This window comes from Passer montanus, unplaced genomic scaffold (genome assembly GCF_014805655.1).
Source record: "Passer montanus isolate IOZ18808 unplaced genomic scaffold, ASM1480565v1 scaffold18, whole genome shotgun sequence".
NCBI classification, from domain to species: domain Eukaryota; kingdom Metazoa; phylum Chordata; class Aves; order Passeriformes; family Passeridae; genus Passer; species Passer montanus.
Window position 1 is genome coordinate 13,184,831 of NW_024365381.1, and position 18,505 is coordinate 13,203,335.

Below are 18,505 nucleotides of genomic sequence, written 5' to 3' on the forward strand. Positions count from 1 at the left end.
AAGTTTTCTTCAAATGGAATTTCAATTTGTGTCTATTGCCTTTTGTCCTTTCACTGGGCATCCCTGAAAAGAGTCTGGCTTTCTTCATTCCCTCAGTTATTTATACATATTGACAAGATGCAGTCCAAGCCCTCTCTTCTCCAGGCTGAAGAGTACCAGACTGAGTCTCTCTCAACCTATTCTCTCAAGTCAGTCTGTAAACCCTTACTTATCTCTATGGCCCTTCACTGCACTTACACCAGTATGTCCATGCCTTTCTTGCACTGGTGTCCAGAACTCGACAAATACTACAAATGTGGCCTTACCAGGCCTGAAGAAAAGGATCACCTCCCTCAGTCTGCTGGCAATGCTCTTCCTAATTCAACACAGCACACTGATGGCCTTAATTCCTGAAGGGCACATTTGCTGGCCCACGTTCAAGTTGCTGTCCACAGAACCCCCAGGTCACTCATTGCACAGCTGCTTTCCAGACAGTAAGTCCACAGCCTGTTCTGGTGTATGGGGTCATTCTCCCCCAGGTGTAGGACTTGGCATTTCTCTTCACTGAACTTAATTTTTGCTGGTCCATTTCCCAGTCTATGAAAGTCCCACTGAACAGCAGCATAACTTTCTGGTTCATCACCTAATCCTCCCAGAATTGCTGAGGGTGCACTCTGATCCATCATCCAAGTGACGAATGAAGGTCTCCTCTTCTAGATAACATCCTTTCTGCCATGAGAGCAGGATGCAGCCTGCCTAATTTTAGGCATCTAAGTAACCCATGGCAGAAACGTACTCTTCCAAAACTCCCAATCTAATCAGTGTTAAATATACTGTCAGCTCCACAGAAGATTCAGAGCACCTCATTTCAGCTCACTGCAGGTGATGAATCCTCAGAGCAGAGGCTTTTTTTACTCTGCTAACTATACAGGAAGCTTGGCCTCCCAAGTCAGATGACCCCAAAATTACAGTGCAAATGCCTCCCATAGTGCACATAGCTGTGGATTCTTATTTCCAGTTGACTCACAGTCCTCTCAATTAACACATTCCCAGACGTAGCAGATTGTGATAAACTATGGCTTGAGTTACAAAAGCATAAAGAAAAGACAAGAACAAAAAGGACCGACAATAGTAGGCTTTAAAGTGCTAATAGCACAATTTTGACTCTTTAGCTCCCTTTTACTGTGCAATATTTAAGAGACTCATGGAAAATCTCCAGTTCTCAGGTGTGAAGGTTCTTTGCATACAAAACCATTGACACACAAAATCAATTTCAGAAATTAAACTGATTTTGGTATCACTCAAGCCTTAGATTACCCTGGTTTCTGGAACCAAATAGGGGATAACATTTTACAACAGATGTAATGCAAGTTCATTCCATCTGCCCTACAATCTCTAGTGCTTTGCACTCTTAATATCCCAAAGAATTCAAACTGTACCTGTTCACAGATGTAAACACAGAAGTCTATGTGGCCACAGAGCTGGCTGTAATGCAAATTCATTCCATCTGCCCTATAATGTCTAGTGCTTTGCACTCTTAATATCCCAATCAAAGAATTCAAACTGTACCTGTTCACAGATGTAAACACAGAAGTCTATGTGGCCACAGAGCACATCTGCTGCTAAGTGGAAGATGCAAGTGAACAGCAACACAGAGGAAGCAGGGCACAATAAGCAGACAGCCAGATTAAAGTTATTCCATACAGAAAGTACCCTGACACCTTCTGGCTGTTTGTGCTTTTTGTGTATGACCATGTACAGCAGGAGCTGACAGCAAAATAAGAATGAGTAACTGCTCAGACTCTCAATGCAGAGTTCGATATTTGGGATGTGAGGGGAAGGCTAACTGGAAACAACACATGCAACCTCTTCCAGCACATAAATGCATATGTTAATGACCATCTCTTAACACTATCACCCACTTTCAGGAGACATCTAGGTACACAGAACTAAATCCGGTTTAGCTCAGAGGAGTATTTATCTGCATCAAAATGAATGCCAACAGCTTAGGAACGTTTGTGGAGGTCTTTGCACTGGACTAGCATTTCAGAAGAGATTGCCTGTAGGTCATTTAAAGGCTAATTGCATCAACTACCTATCAGCCTTCACTGTGCCAAGGTACAACATACAGGATGACACAGATTACAGCTCCAGAAAAGAGGCAGCTGGACTGCCAATTAAAGCACAGAGCCGGAAAAAACAAACTCACTGGTGTCCTGCAATATAGGGAAAAATTACTTAAGTACTATAAAGATGGACCTGCTAGGAAGAATGTAGCATCTGTGGATCAGCTATCTGATCCCAATGTTGCCACAAAGTTGTGTATTAAGAGTTGTTTTCTAGACTTGTGTTTTTTTGGGTTTTTTTAAGCATTAACAAACTGTCTTATATCCTCTGGGAGAGGGATTTCATTTGAAGAATGTGTGCTAAGATGTTCACCTTTGTTTTTTTTTTAAGCATTAACAAACTGTCTTATCTGTATATCCTCTGGGAGAGGGATTTCATTTGAAGAATGTGTGCTAAGATGTTCACCTTCTGACCATAATCATGATGTTGTATCATCCTGGAGCCACAGATACAGAATCCATGAACTGGAAGTCAAGAAGGGATCTAATACTATGAGAAAGTTAACTCACAGTATATGACTTTATTCTGCACATAGGACATCAAACAACCAGGAGATTTTATTTATGAGATACTCTACTGTAATTGAGCAGCAACATTAAAAACTTTCATGGCTGAAGGCTGATCTAGGAAAACACCAGCTGATGAGAGACAAAGGCAGATAAGAGCTGAGGTGCTGCAACTAACCTTCCAAGGGCCTCAAGTGTGTTTTTAGAATACATTAAGCAAATTTGTAAGTGAACACTTAGATAAGAGGATGTCACGCAATTAAAGTCATTGCCACATTTGTAAAATCCTACTGTCTCCTAAAGCTTAAGTACCACATTGAGGAAACCAACATCTCTAAGGATACCTCTCACCAGTCCCATGAAGAGACACTCCATCATTCCCTCCTGTAAGAAGTTCATTCATTTGCAATTCAGCCATACAGCCTCTTTTTGTCCTTACATTTCTTCGTGAAAGGCTGCACTTTCACAGAAATTATAAACTGTTCTCAAGTCTGTGATGAAGATGACAGGTATCTATAACTCTCAAGTCACAGAAGAATCTGAGGCATATTTTAAGCCTCTTATATCATTTAGCATCCACTGACAGAGATCACAGAGAGACCATAAAAATAAAGTTACTCAAAGGTTCACATCTTTCCACATTTAGCAGTACCAAATAGAATAACAGAAACATACAGCATAGAAAGGCACACAGCTATGTTCATTGATTCTATTATTCTACAGAATTCTCTACTGTGAAAAGCAGGATTAGATCAGGACACTAATTCAAATTCACACAGCTGTCTCAGATGAAAAGGCAGAAGCAAGCCAATATCAATAAGCCAGTGATGGACAGCTGAAGGTACAGCTTAAGAATAACACTCAAATCTCAGGGAACTGTACAGAAAATACATAACTAATAATACTGAGAAAAACATGGGTACATCAGAGACAACTGACAATGTGTCCTTCTATCAACTTTTGCTGGCCTTCTGGAGCTCTCAAGTCATCTCTGTCTTACCCTGCACAGCTGTACATCACTACAAGCACATTTGAGGGATGGGAGCTTCTCAGAACAGAATTAACAGCATAGTGTACATGACAGAGCAGGATTACATCAAGACAACCTGAGCCACAGGAGGCAATCACACCTGAAATACCAGAGGAACTGGAGATCTGCCTTCAACATGGTTTTGAAGGCACAGAAGCCTTTTATCATGATCACTTCTATCATTAGAGCAGAAGTGAAAGGTTACTGTAGGGCTAACTCAACTTGCAATGGCAAACAATACTCTATGCAGCTGCACATACCACAGGCTCAATGATATCCATTTAGGTGGCTTTAGGTTAGAACCACTCACTTGTGAACATCAGCCCTAAATACAGCTCGAGTGATTAAGAAATTGGGAATGTGCACCAGGAGGCACCTTAACTAGTGTGTGTCACTGGTGAGAGGCCATCACCATACTTCTTATTAGGAGAACTATTACATGCTCAATCACATTCTTCCTGTCCCAGGAGGATGACACTATCCATCTTAACTGATTTTCACCACGATGAAACTTCATACACTCTAACAATTGTGTGTTAGCAGTTGTTGGCTGAAGAACAGAAATTCACCAGAAGACATACGGCTTTGAATTATTCCCGGAAGTAAAGCTCTAAAGAACAGCACAGCTTATGGGATTTTGGGAAAACAACAGCCAAACTTCACACTTTGAAATTCTAGACTTCCATTGAAGGGATCAACTGATTCTTAGCTTCATTAATAGCCTCAGCCCCACCCCAGTATAACAAGGCTACAGACACCTTGCTCTAGCAACTCCAGGAGCGATATCCAAAGCTGAACCATTATTGCTCTTGTAGCAGGCTATACCCTGAATAGGTGTGGGATATGGAAAAATCTGTAATCAAGCTCATTCTTTGACTACATGTAAGTGTTCAGTCTCTGGTCTGAATCGATTACCCTGAGATAGCAACGAAATCACTCAGAAACTGTGAACGTAGAATCTGTATCACTCAAACCTTAAGTCCTGTGGAATCTGGATCTCCCCACAAGGTGGAAGACTCAGAGCAACGGTGCTGGATTTTGTTTAAGCAGATAAAAGTCTGGGGGCAAAGCCAGAACAGATAAACATGACCTATGACCACACAAGAAAAAAATATTTTGTTTGTTGAGATACACATAACTGAATAGAAGCCTATTGAAACAAAGTGAGGCAAGACAGAAGCATTTCACAAAACTAGGTAACTCCAATATAAACTTTCATCTGCGGGTTGCCTAATGAGTAACAGAAATGCCAACAAAATGGTATTTGTGCCCATTTTTAAAGCCTTCTGCAAAGTTCCTTGGGAAACATTGATTCTCTTCTTCCCCTAAGCTTTCACTGAACTGAAACTAAAGCCTTCTTTGTTTCACTATACTATTAGCATGTCTCTGTCCATCTCAAAGCAGTCAATTACTATAAAGCCTGAGGCAAAAGTTCACAGAGGGGAACAAGAGGTCACAAGCACTTCAGCGACAATGATGCAGACCTTTTCTTTTAAATGTATCTACGGATTTTATAAAAGATATTAAAATGGATATCCTGGTCTGTGCTATGAGATACCAAAAGATATCTGTAACTTGGCCATCACAACTTAACAGTGTCCTGCTTCCCAATGCAACTTAGGACAAAGAGAAATTTATTTAAAAAAACGAACAAACAAAAAAGGACCAAACCAAAAAAGCAAATAAATGAACCAAAGAAACAAACAAACAACAAACCCAAACAAAACAGTGGGCAAAAATACTCAGCTTACAGAAACATTTCAAAAAAGCAGTAAGAGGTAGTAAACACAGTACTGAGCTGTGTGTTCCTTGGATGTATTAACGCTGCTGAGCTTTGCAGCAGTACTAACTCCCACTAGAAAAGGTGTCATCTCATCCCCCAGAACATCATTTTGGTATCTCCTGGGAAGTGTAGAAGGGGAAAAGAAATTTAAAAAAAAGAAGGAAAAAGAAAAACAAACCAAAAATCAAACCCCCACTCTGTTGGCCCACAAATGGCAGAGAACCCAAGAGACTCTAAGACTGAAATGGCCCCAAGATGCAATATTCCACCTACATTGCCACATGCAATCAATCAGTCACATGAAGTGAAAAAACCAAAATATATTTACTGCTTTCATCACCGCTTTAGCAACCAACTACTTCAACTAGCTTTCACTGTATGGATGTTTCCTTGGAGACCACAACTCCATCACTTAGGCCAGTTCACCAAGGAGAGGAGAGTGCAGAGGGTGGCTTGCAGCCCACACTACCAAGAGCCTCAAAAGAGCTGCCAAATGAACTCTCAGGTTTCTTGATGAGTCTTGAAATACAGGGGAATATGGAAGATTGAAAAATATGCTAGTGTTATACCAGTATTTTAAAAGGTTGAAATAGGATGAGACTGTCAGTCTTGTCAACCTGACATTGATTCCAGACAAAATAATGAAAAAGCTGATATAAGACTCAGTTAATAAAGGATTAAAGGAGGACAGTGTAATTACTGCCAATCAATGTAGACTTTACAGAAAAATATAACTTGTCAAACTACCAACACTTTTGGTGTGATTACAAGTTTCAATGCTAAAGGTAACAATGTTGATGTAATATATTTTCACATGGTGTTTTACTTGGTGCCAGAAAGCACAGTGATGCAGCATTCTGTATCAGCTGAGAGATCTGAACTGCACCAGCAGATAATGAGGCAGGCAGGTGCTACTGGGGCACATTGCAATTCCAGTGCTCCATGCAAATTAGGCTGCTGGCATGGAGATCTCCCTGTCTGTCATGTTGACTGGTATCTCTTCATTCTCCCCCTGGGCTCCCACCTACTCTACCCCATCTGTTGCCACCTTTCCCATGCTTTGTCTGGAAGTGCCTTGGCACAAGGATGGCCACCAGTCCCCTGACTAGTACAAAGGGCTCTGATTTGACCTAAGCTCTGCCTGGCACGTGAGTCATTCTGCCCAACCCACTGCATTGCTGTACCAGCCCATCTGCAGAGACAACCTGTAATTTTTAGGGGTTTATTGAACCTGACTCTAAGGATTTAGTCTCAAGGCAGTCCTCCCTAGTGTGCAGCGATTGTCTGTGTAACATTTGCGTGAGAATGACACTTAAACAACAGAAAACTGTTCACATAAAGCATAGAGCTCAAAGTAAATGGACAGAACCTGACAGCAAGAGCTCTGACATTAAAAAATTTAGTCAGCACATCGCAGTAATTCACACACTAAGATCTCCATCTGCTCCTTTGATTTCCTCTCAGTGTATAGCAGTAAATGGGGCAGTGGACAGGAGCAGAAGTAGAATTGGATGTATTTTCCCAAACAGCAGCTCCCAGAATCAGATCTTACTTGATCACAGAAGTCTACTGTCAGTTTTTAGAAAACTGTCAGGTTAGCAATACAGGGGTTTTTGGTATCTCTTCTCAAATGCTGTAGAAGTTACATAAGAAATACATTTGGCATTTTTGCATTTAAACATAATTCAAAAATAACAGTTTGGATACATGGTAGAATGAATTAATTCAAAGCATTCAATCTTAGATTAGCCTTTGTTAATGGGAAAATAGACGATTCATTTTTTCCTCAGCCAAGGCTGTCAAACTCACCCATAACTACCAGGAATGGATTAAAGTACATTTGAGTTTGAATAGAAGTTTTTCACCATAATACTGAAGAAAGAGCTACCACAAGCCTTGACACAGGCTAAATATAAAGGAAAGTATACTATCAGCACTGTAACTTTCAATGGCTCTGAAATACAATACTCAAAATTACAATGCTGCTGACCAACATGAGTATAAGAAATTCTCTGGCTATTCCACAACTGCAACTCCATCTTCTAGCTCTTGCCTATCATGCCTCCACCTAATATTTGCAATTTCAACTCTCCTTTTTCCTGCAACATATGAACAAGTTTTTAGCATGGATGTAAGAAAACATTTTGAAAGCTGAAAGCATGGGTAAAATAAACCAAATATTAAAACAACATAACACAAGCAGTTACTGCATTGGAAGAATAAATTTTATATTTAAGTCAATGAAAGCCTTTATGGTGGAGTCCCAGCCATTCCAGTGTGAGGTTCCACAACACTGCCAGAGTGAACAAACCTTGCCTTATGAAGGCTCAGCACAGCATCACACAGGAAAGATTGATCTTGTTTTTTGAAACTTCCATGATTACAGTTTCTGTCTTTCTTTGTTATTCCTGGCATACATGCAAGAAACAGCAAGCATGTGTGTTTTGGGGCTCTAATTTCCCAAAAAGTATAGATGAAAAAGCCAGGCTATTTCCCAGCCACAAGGGAACAGGCAAACTGCAAGGAGGCCTGGAGAAGGGATGAAGGCAGGTGTCTCCAGCAAAGCTGGGCGACACAAGAGTTCTGCAGTGTTGCCTGGCAGCAAGTAATTATCTGCCAGTGTGCTGCTTCCACGTGCCAACAGCCAAAGCCCACACAGGCAGCAAGCACAGGCAAGCACATGCGTCAGCTAATGCCACAGGTTAGCTCCACTGTTTCCTATGGGATGCAAGCAGAGATGAGACTCTGGCTGAGTTCTTACAACTCAAGAGCACTGTGAAACACTCAGCACAAAATGTCCAGAGAGACAGAAGTCTGGAAGATGGTGGAAATCTATTATCAAAGACAAGACCACTGCCATACTAAACCAGCACTGCAAAACCAGCAACAGTTCTACCCCAAAATGATTGGGAAATCTCCAATAAAAACAGGTTAGATAAATCCTGTCAAAAATGGCTTAGGCATAGTTGATTGTGCCTTAGGGTAAGGTAAAGACTCATGTAACCTCTTGAGAAACCTTTCAGCACTCCTTTCAGTGATGGTCCTGTAATTACCTAAAGGAAGGAGGAAAACCACATCCTAACCTACCTGTCCATACATCATCTCTTACTCTTCCCCAAGCTCCAAAATCACTCCCCCGCTCTGGGGTTAATTACAGAGCAACTCAGACCCAGCCAAAAAAGACTCACCCTCAAGATATGTGTCATCTATAACCATCTCATTCATGAACTGCCAGACTGCCATACTCCTCCTCCTCTTTCCCCCACCTCCCTTTCCACCTCCGCTTGCCCTCTAAGGCTCCCAAATGCCTGTGTGCTGTATGTGGTGGCAGCTGAGTTTTTTAATATGCACTTATTAAGATCCTAATTGAATCCCACATTGCCTTGTGTGCGTCTTCCTAGCCGGAACATGAACAAGGCACCCTATAATTCAATTAGAAGGACCTGCAGCAAGCTGATCATTAGTCTGTCAGGTTGTTTAAAAAAAGACATCTAGGAATAGGGAAAGAAGTTAAATAAAGGGAGAATTGTTAACACCCGTCCCCAATTCATGCAGACACTTCCACAGATACCTGAAGCATGGAATCTGCAATGCTCAAGCACTTGAATGACAGCTTACTATATCAATCCAACAGTCCTTTCTCTTGCTTCAGACAACTTAAACAGAACCTCAAAAGTTGGAATTAATTTTCTTCATCAATCCTTCTCTGCTCAGATTCATGAGAAAACACCACTAATATACATGACTACTGCAAACAAGGCAATCTCATTACCTGCCAAGACCCTGTTGACAGAGGAATGGGTAGCTAAGCCAGGCTGTCCTCGTTCATGGAAAATCCCAGCATAAGGCAAGTACTCTGGCAGCAAGAAGCGTCTGCAAAACAAAGAGAGTAAAACATGGAGAAAGCCATCCTGTGTACTACAGCTCTGAAGAGCCACTGCAATTACTTTGAGGAAATATGACTACATTCCAGCAGACTACAGTAGAGGGAAGGCTGGAATCCTCTGCTTAGCCAACCTCTTCCCCGCTTCAAACAAAAAGTAAATTACAGATTAGATCCTCCTCTGATAAACGTGGCTGCCAAGGTCAGCAATAAACAAATAATCTACCTCCCACAATAGTTTCCTAATCTCAAACTAGAACATTGTGGTCACAATCTCTGATCAGATTCTTTTCTCCTCCTATTCTGCCTTCATACTGTGACCTCAACCTGTAAGTAAAAAGCACTAAGACCATGCTATCTTTCAAACATCACAGGATGAGCAGCTCATACTAACACGCCATCCCGGGAGTCCCAGAAAGCAAACCAAGGATAAAGAAGCCCTGTGCAAGGAAAGGAATCCACCTGAAAGAACCAGAGAGCTGTACTGCTGGTACTCCAGGATTTGCACACCTTTTGCTCTCACACATAGATGCCTTACCTTGGAACAAAGCGCCCCAGTGATGGTGCAGACATGCGGGCGTTCCGGGGAGCTCGGTGCCTGGATCGGTCTCCATTGTCCCTTCAGCAAAAGAAAGAAAATTACTGTACATTAAAAATACTATGTAATAAAAGTATTTTCCAAGAAAACAAAACAGTAATGATGTCACCTAGTCAACCTGAGTATGCTACACAGATTCAACAGTTCTTATGCTTCCAATGTTCCAAATTCACACAGGCAACTGTACCGAAATCCTCTGCCAGTTTTATATAAGAGTAACCTTAAATTTCACTTTCTTCACTGTTTCACAATGTCTCAAAAGTACCGACAAAACCACAGAGAATTAATGAATCAATGTCAGCACCTGAGCAAATGAAAGAGAAACATCAGAATTTTGGTCAGGAAAGCAAAAGGCAAGCTCACTCCAGTCCGCAGAAGAACTTTCTGTGAGTCACAGAGATCTGTTAAAGTTCACATTTTCATTCCCAGAAATACAGGCAAAAGAGCATAATCTGCAGACTATTCTTCTGTGTTCCTTCCCTGAAGGTCCAGTTTAAAGTGCCATCAGATCTTAAAACTATCTCACTTTTCATAAGCTCTTCCAGTTAAATCAGAAACGTTAGGTGATGTCAGACAAAATTACATCTCCTTAACAACATCTCATTCTGTTTCACAATAAATGTCTGGGCCTTGGGGAACAAGGGGAAAGGGTTTAGCATCTATTGTCCTACAGCAGACACAGGAAGGCACTTCCCCAGGAAGGCAGTCCAACACTGAATAGGCTTTCACCAAGAGGCTGCAGAGCTGCTATCCTTGTAAGTCTCAAGATAGGAGCTAGACAAACTCATGGGTGGCCCAGTCTGAATTTTGGGTAATGACAGCTGTACAACAAGCAGGAGATCAAACTGGAGGAACTTCAGAATCCCCATCACACACAATTCCTGATATTGCATTCCTAGGCCACAAGGGGACCTGTAATTATATAGCACTAAAACTGCAAGGAAAATAATGAGACTCCATTAGCGACTCTGGAGTTCTGAAAGAGACCTTAACAGTGCTTTCTTCTCTGTTCAGAATTTACTCTCTGTATGACCTTGAACAAGTAACAAGTCTGCTCTCCACGAATTCCAAATCCCCATCTGTAATTGCAGCCCTGTCTCCTTCCCAAGCAGTTGTGGGGAGAATATTACTTGCAGAGCCTTGAAATCACTAGGAAACTAAATATTCCTTATGCAATGCACTAGCAGCATATTTCTAACCCACTCCAGCAAGCTGCACATTTTATAATTTTTCTTCATTTTGCTTTTTTGAAGTCAGTGAGCAAGAAACGTGGGCTGAGAAGAGAGTCTATTACGTGGCTGTTTCCCACACAGTTGAGGAACCCAGGAACAAAAAAGCAGAGGTTCTTCTGCAAAGCTCGTTAGCATTTCAAGCTATTTCACCAAAACCAAATGTAAATCCAAGCTCAAAGCTTCCATTTCTCCTCCCACTGTAGATGCAGCATTTGCAGTTCACAGCCAAAGCCGCACCTCACCCTCAGGATTTCACGTAACCAGCAGGGTTCCTGAGATCAGAAATGTAAAAGCTACTGCTGTTCTTTTATCACAGGCCTCCAGCCTATTAAGATGCAGATCAATAACAGAAGGAATCCTCCAGACTTGAGTGCTGACACATCAACTTTTGTTGCTGAAGAGAAAAGACCAAAGGAAAAAGAAGTGTTGTGTTCCAGATCTTACCACACACAGCAAGAGCTAGCAGAAAACAAGAAATACTTTTTAAAAACCTCCATGTAGTAGCTTTTGAAACAACACCGATATGCAACCCTAGGAGAAAGGCAACAAAGCCATTTTCAGGGTTTGCATTTGCTTTGGACATTTACTAGAATTGGAAGATACTTTTGAAATGGACAAATATCAGCCAAGAGGAACAGCAGCAGGACTACACTCTACAGAACTCTCCAGCTGAAGAGAATCTCAGCAGCAGGTTTCAAAAGGAATGAGAAATTAGCTCCAGCAAACATAAGGAGATAAAAGGGCAAAGTCTACAGACTAAATCAAGAGACCTAGAGGAACTAATTGTTCAAGTTTTTTTATTTGCCACTAGCCACAGGTCTTAGCATCCACAAAAACATTTGCAGACACATCTTCAAGGCGACTTTCTGATGTGAGAAATCCATCCTGTACTTCCCTATTTATTTACTGTGCATACAATCTCCTGACAATATGGGAAAATGCCTAAAAGGGAAAAATATAGACTAGGCTTTTTCTTCAGTTTTCACCATGACAGAGATAGCCTCTACTAATGCAAAAGACAGACATATATTTTTAACATTCCTTAAAAAAATAACAACGAAATCCCACGTCCCAATGGCCACCTGTCCTGTAACTCAAGACTGTAGGGAGTAAGAACAGTGGTTATCGTTCAAGAATGCTAGAATTCCTATTTAATCTAAGTAGAAGTGCAAGATACACTCCCCTGGGGTAAAGAGGAATATTACTAAACATTACTCTGAATTACTAATTTATAGAGTCATTTTTATCTAAACTCTCATGCTCAACAACTACATGCAAGCGTGTCTAGTCTAGTGTTGCAAAGCTAGAACTGCTGATATTACCCTGGTGCCAGCTGAAGATTATTTCTGCACCCTCTAAAAAGGAAAATAAAGAATGCTCCACAGATCAGTGAAAATGGGTGGCACTTTGTGTTATTTCTGCACCATGTACAGCCTGCTGACAGAGGGAGGAGAGCAGATGTTAGCACACTGCAGTGCCAGCGTGAAGCACTCCAGCAAGAAATGAGAAGTTTCCAAGGCTCCCTAAAGTACTGATGAAGATCTAATGCTCCGCTTTCTATTTAGTGTCAACTACCTACAGATTCATTAGCTAATGATTCACAGTGGATAGTTTAATTAACATTACCTGCAGAAGCGGAAAGCGAATCCCTCAGTGTGTGTGTATCTGTGTCTACATAAAAAAGCCTCTGCTATAAAGCAACTCAGTAACATTACTAAAGTAAATGAAATAAACCACAGCAAGGTGACAAGGGAAACATAATACTCTAATTATTAACAGACTAATTTGTCTCAGCAGGGAAACTGCAAGAACTAACAAATGGTCAAAATAACTTTTAAAGTCTGGCTCAAAATTCACGTTATTCATCATTTGTTCAGACACCATGGTGGGACAAATCAAAACAGTGATGTGGAGAATAAGAGTTGGTAGGGGAGAAATAGTATTAACACCAACCTACAATGGAGCGTGAAAAGAAAGCAATTCCCAAACATTCAGGATAATTATGGACATTTAGTAGGGCATAAGAAGGATGCAAGTTTATGCTAAATTGGATAAGACAGTCAAATCTCCTTGGATTTTTCTTCTGTTGTCTTGTTTGCTTGTTGAGAGATAAATTGACCAACATAAATTTAATGGACCAGCAATGCCAGCTCTGAAAACAGAGAAAGAGATACAAAATTTTGCATCCTGAAGTTTGGAGAAAAAGGCATTCTTTTTCATCTGGTAACTTGGCTACTGCTCTAATAAGAGTGGATACAGAAGACAGTAAGGACAAAAAAAAAGCACCATGTTCTGCTTTTCTGTCTTGGCAAGAATTCACTTTAATATTTAGAGATTGTTGTATCAGGAAGTGAAATTAAACACACAGCATGGGATTTCTAATGCAATCTGTTGGTCTAACTGTTCCCATTGTAGTCAATATTAAAACTCCCATTGACTACACTGCCAACAGAATTAGGTCAACAATGACCATTTTGAAAAGCCATTTGATTATCAAAGCCAGCACCAGTAAGCCATGTAAGTTCAGAAGAATCAAATTGTATCACATATCAAGCCAATTGTTTCATATTTTCAGCATTTTATCACATTTTGTGCAATCCAATTTAAAATGCTAAATCAATTTATATTGCAGAGGTTAGACACTCATATACAAAAGAAATGCTAAATAATTGTTTGAGTAGTATCTACTACTTTCCTTTAAGGTTGACACTGGAAGTTGCACCATCTTCATGTAACAGAAAAAAACCAATGTTTGAAGCACTGAGAAAATGTGAACTATCTGTACTGACTTACTGTATTTTTTTCTGTTAATTGCAGTAGGTTACTTCAGAGGAGATAGGACAGAGGGCAGGAGCAGCCCAAAGCTCCTATCAAGAGCTCAGAGGAGGTTACCAGACACTGCAAACTCATTTGGCTTTACTGGTTGGTCAGGTCTCACTTCAAGTCCTCTAAAAAGGGTTCCTGGAAGACGTCATATTAAACTGGCCATACTAAAGCAGAAGCAAATCTTGAAATCTTGCAACTCACTTCACAGGATTCACTGCTGATTTGGATGAAAACACATGATACATCCCTTTAGAAGAGTGTACTCTTCTAGAGTTACAGAGTACTCCAAGAGAAAGTGTGCACTGTGTTTTACAAAGAGTATAGAAGTAGGAAAAAAGATGATGAAGGGAACATCAATTTTGGTGGTGGTTCTAAGAACATGTTGATTACTTTCCAACACCATCCTGATGGGTAAGGTAACATACAGTGTTGGGAACACTATGACAGCAAGTTAGCTACTAGCTTCCCCACGGAGAGAAGCAGCAAATACCAGATTTTAACACTTCCATTTTTAATCTGTCTGACCCTGCAAGATCCTGAACATCTAACAGAAGTCAATTTAGAGAAAAACTAGAGCACTTCTAATAAATAAGTCTCTCAAAACACAGAGGTAAACACAAAATATATAAAACACTGTCATTCTGAATATTTTAGTGAGTGACAGGCATCCTAGAAGACAAAAGGAAAAGCTACACTACAAGTTGGCTGTAATTCTGCATAGGGGCATAGTAGTTAAAATAATACCTCCTGGATCAATTAGACTAGTGTCTTATTCAAAAATAAAGGTTCAATACAGTATGTGCTACTTTACTCAAAATCCTCAAGGCTTGAAGAAGTTACAAACCCAAACCAGGAAAAGCAGATCACCCTACTTCTGGCTCTGAGGACAAGTGTATCTCACCTAAACCCAGGATTATGCTAAAGGTGAAACGTTAAAGACAACTAACTTTTCTAAGAGGAGAGTTATTTCCACAAGTAGATACAAAGAAGGAAGCCAGGAGCATAGGCTCTATCAAAAAGGGTACAAATATTGACATCCACAGATTAAAAAGACTAGTGTATGATTCTTTTAAAGTATATCTAAAAGAACATACATAATCTGGGAAAAAAAAAGTTATACATTTATAAACCCATCTTTGAAGGATACGGTCATTACTGAGGAAGTACTTAAGGCAGAACTGAGGGAAACAACAAGAAACAGGAAAAACGAGAAAAAAAAAGCATTTGTTACACAAAATACTTTCCTGGCACTAAATGTATGATTGTGGATTGAAGTCCCAAGTGTAAGACTGGAAGCCAAAACCAACTGAAGAATAAAAATAGTAGAGAAACTACAAAGAGTGATGGTGGCCAGCTGGAGAGACAGGAACTGGAGTAGATTTTTTACACAGTAATTGTTAAAGAAGTTTTCTGAAAGAACCACCAGAGAAAATGTGTATCTATTTATCAACTAAAACTTCTATAAAATAGCAGACTGCTGAGTTACTAATGGCTTTGCTGACCAAAGAAAAACAAACCCCCCAGCCTTGATTACCTCTCAGAGAACTGTTCAGGGGAAAATGTACTTACAAGATTAAAAATGGCACTGCAGAAGATCAAGTGTTTCAGAAAAGCATCACATATGAGAGGTCAAGAGAAATAGCAATACTTGCCTGTAAAATGCCAAGGATTAACTGCTTCAAAGAAAGACTGATTTGGAACTAGAATGAAGCACTCACTCTTTTCTAGACACATGACCTATTTCTATTTAAATCACCTCACTGTGTAGTGGGCTCACAAATTGATGATGCTGTTTTAGAAGAAGACTAATATACTTCATAGTTACAGTGAATCATAAGCAAGCAGAAACATCAGCAGCCAGACAAAGCTAGAGAGGCATCAACTTCTGTCTCTTCTTAAAAAAAAAGATTGCACTGTTATGCTTGCAAAGGAAACAGAATTGAAACCATAACTTCATAAGCAATGCTAATCTCCCCATTCTTGGGCTTCAAGAATGCAGACCACTACCTGCTTTGCATGGCCAGCAACAAAGCAGTAACAGCTTGCTTCCTAATTACTCTCATTAACAGTGGACTTCACCTACTAGGTGACCTAGTTTGACTTCTGAGTTGCACAGACACAAAATAAAAGCAAAAGGAAAACAATGGATGGAGTTTAGATTTGGCAGAAAAACTCTGAAGTACCATCTTGACATCAAAGCTGTTTCTATGGACTCAGGCAACCAACAGCATGGAGTATGACGGGAGCCTTTCTGGCAACTTCCCCCTTTCTAAAGGCACACATTCTTTCACCACCCCAATATGAAGACACTTGCCTTGCTGGAATGTGACTTAATAGTAAAGCAACATTATGCTGGAGAGGTTAGCAAAAGCCTGCAGTACTGCTGCAAGGAAACAGTTATTGCCTGTTCACTGCATCGATGCAGCATTACTAGACATTATGACCAAGATAAGGATAATATAGAAGACTGTCACAAAAGATAAAAGATTAAAAGAACAGGGAAAGTGAAGCTGCAGGCTAGTATGAGTAGATCACAAGACAAGCTAACACACTAAATAATCCTTGAAAAATTAAGTTCAAAGAGTAGGTTCAGTATCACTCCCATTCATCCAGCACCTGTAACTTTCTTAGCCTGAAACTGTGTTTAAGATGATGAATATAGTTAACATAAGTTCTGTGTATCTGGTAGTGACATCCCAGCAGTAACTGCTTCAGAAATCTCTAGCAGAGAAGAAAAAAACCCAGAAAGTGACCACCAAGTTACACATATTTGCATCTGCTTTGAAAGACAGTTTTGTAAAGGCTCATTTTCATCAAAAACAATGATGCAGTGGATGCCATATGAGGCAAGAAACAAAGGCAGATGAAAAAACCACAAAAACAGATAAAGGAGCTCTGGGAAGAAAGAAATAGCGATCCTCATTTATGTGAACTCAAATAGCAAATTGCTAGCAAGAACATTATTTGTAGATGCTCAAGAAAGACAGATTACAAACTGTCCCATCTAAGATATCCAGGAAAAAGGCTACATTATCTGCAGTATACTGACCTGTCATGGACCCTAAAAATCCATTTCCATCAGCACTTCAGTGACACGAAAAGCCTAATAAGATTCTCACATCTCCTATATGTCTTTTGTTAACTTCAGATGTAAACCTCAGGATGGCAAGGAGAAAAATAAAAAACCCCAGCCTGAAAAATGAAAAACCCCACTCTAATGAAAACCCACCCCATTTGCTTTTAGAAATCTTGTTGTTTGGATATGATACTGCTATCTCTACAACAAAAGGCCACCACTGATCAGGTCATCTCTCTTATCCACCTTCATTACGTCCTATGAGAGCTTAACAGTTAACCTACCATTAACCTACAGACCCCCCCAGCAAAGTAAACCTCTTTCTTTACCTCTGGGATTCCTCATGCTTCTCTCTCCACAATGACAGAGCTTGTCTCAGCATTCTGGAGCTGTAGATCAAAAACTCTATACTTATTTAAAGTGTCACAAAAACGTTTTAATCATTCCAATCTCTCCTTTCTCTTGCCAAGAAAACCTGGCTACTATTTGAAGAAGTTTCTTTTGCAGAAAATGAAGGTTGCCAGATAGGGAAAAAAAACACTCTGAAATAAATGACTGCACAGTGGACAGCTGTAAAGGAGGACAGTAAAGACCAAGACTTTACAAAAAGCGTCCAAGTTCTACCCATGTGCTCTTAGTAGTTGGTTTGCTAAGGGAAGTCAGAAGCTGCACAGTGAATTGATTGCTCTGCTGCAGGTTAGTACTCCCATTGCACTGTGTCTCTAGCAAACAGTGATATACAGTCAGACTAAAAAGGCACAGACTGTATTTAAACACACACATGGACTTCTGTCACAAGGGTAAGAAGTTATTTCAGTAACTGGCAATCTCCAACCTCTCCCTTCACTCAAACTTTCCAAAATCTTTCTGTATCAGCCATCAAACAAACCACATACTTATTCTCACCATGATACACAAATCCCTGCTCTAAACTCACTTCTACCGTTCTACTTGAGGAGCAATACAGAGAATGGAATCCAAACCTACTGCACAAATACACACTACTGAGTAACCACATTGCCACAGCCATTGTCCTCCTTTTCTCTCACAGTGCTTAATGTTAGTTCAGACATGATTGCATCCAGACTGTTACTAATTAATACTGTCAAGTATTAGTGCCCCAGTCAAGGTTCCTAAAGAAGCTAACAAAATATACTTTAAACAAAGACTTTCCAAAAGAAGGGTGATTGCTTTGATATTCACACAAATGTCTAATCAGACATGCACTTTTCATCTTAATACAAAAAGTTAAACCAGAATGCCAGCTTGAAGTGGAGCACTAACCATGACACAAACCAGACTCCCAAACCAAACATTTCACCTATAAACGAGGTCACACTATTCTCCAAAATGAATGAAAATTACATACAAGACACTGGAAGTAAGACTTGCAGCTTTAATACAGTGGCAGTTGTCTGGCATGTTGCTATCTTAGAACCTTTTAAGACAAGAGGCTGTTGGAAGA

General features: G+C 40.2%; 1 protein-coding gene across 3 annotated transcripts in view; it reads right to left on the reverse strand.

Moving 5' to 3' along the window:
- The window catches only part of AMBRA1 (autophagy and beclin 1 regulator 1), a 117,096-nt gene that overhangs the window by 67,583 nt on the left and 31,008 nt on the right, over positions 1 to 18,505 (reverse strand). For 2 of the 3 annotated variants that reach the window (XM_039705069.1, XM_039705071.1), the window contains 2 exons: positions 9,847 to 9,930; positions 9,198 to 9,298 (listed from right to left, as the gene is read on the reverse strand). In XM_039705069.1, coding sequence (XP_039561003.1) covers positions 9,198 to 9,298; positions 9,847 to 9,930 — 185 coding nt within the window. The remainder of the gene's footprint in view (positions 1 to 9,197; positions 9,299 to 9,846; positions 9,931 to 18,505) is intronic. The other variant, XM_039705070.1, reaches the window with a different exon arrangement.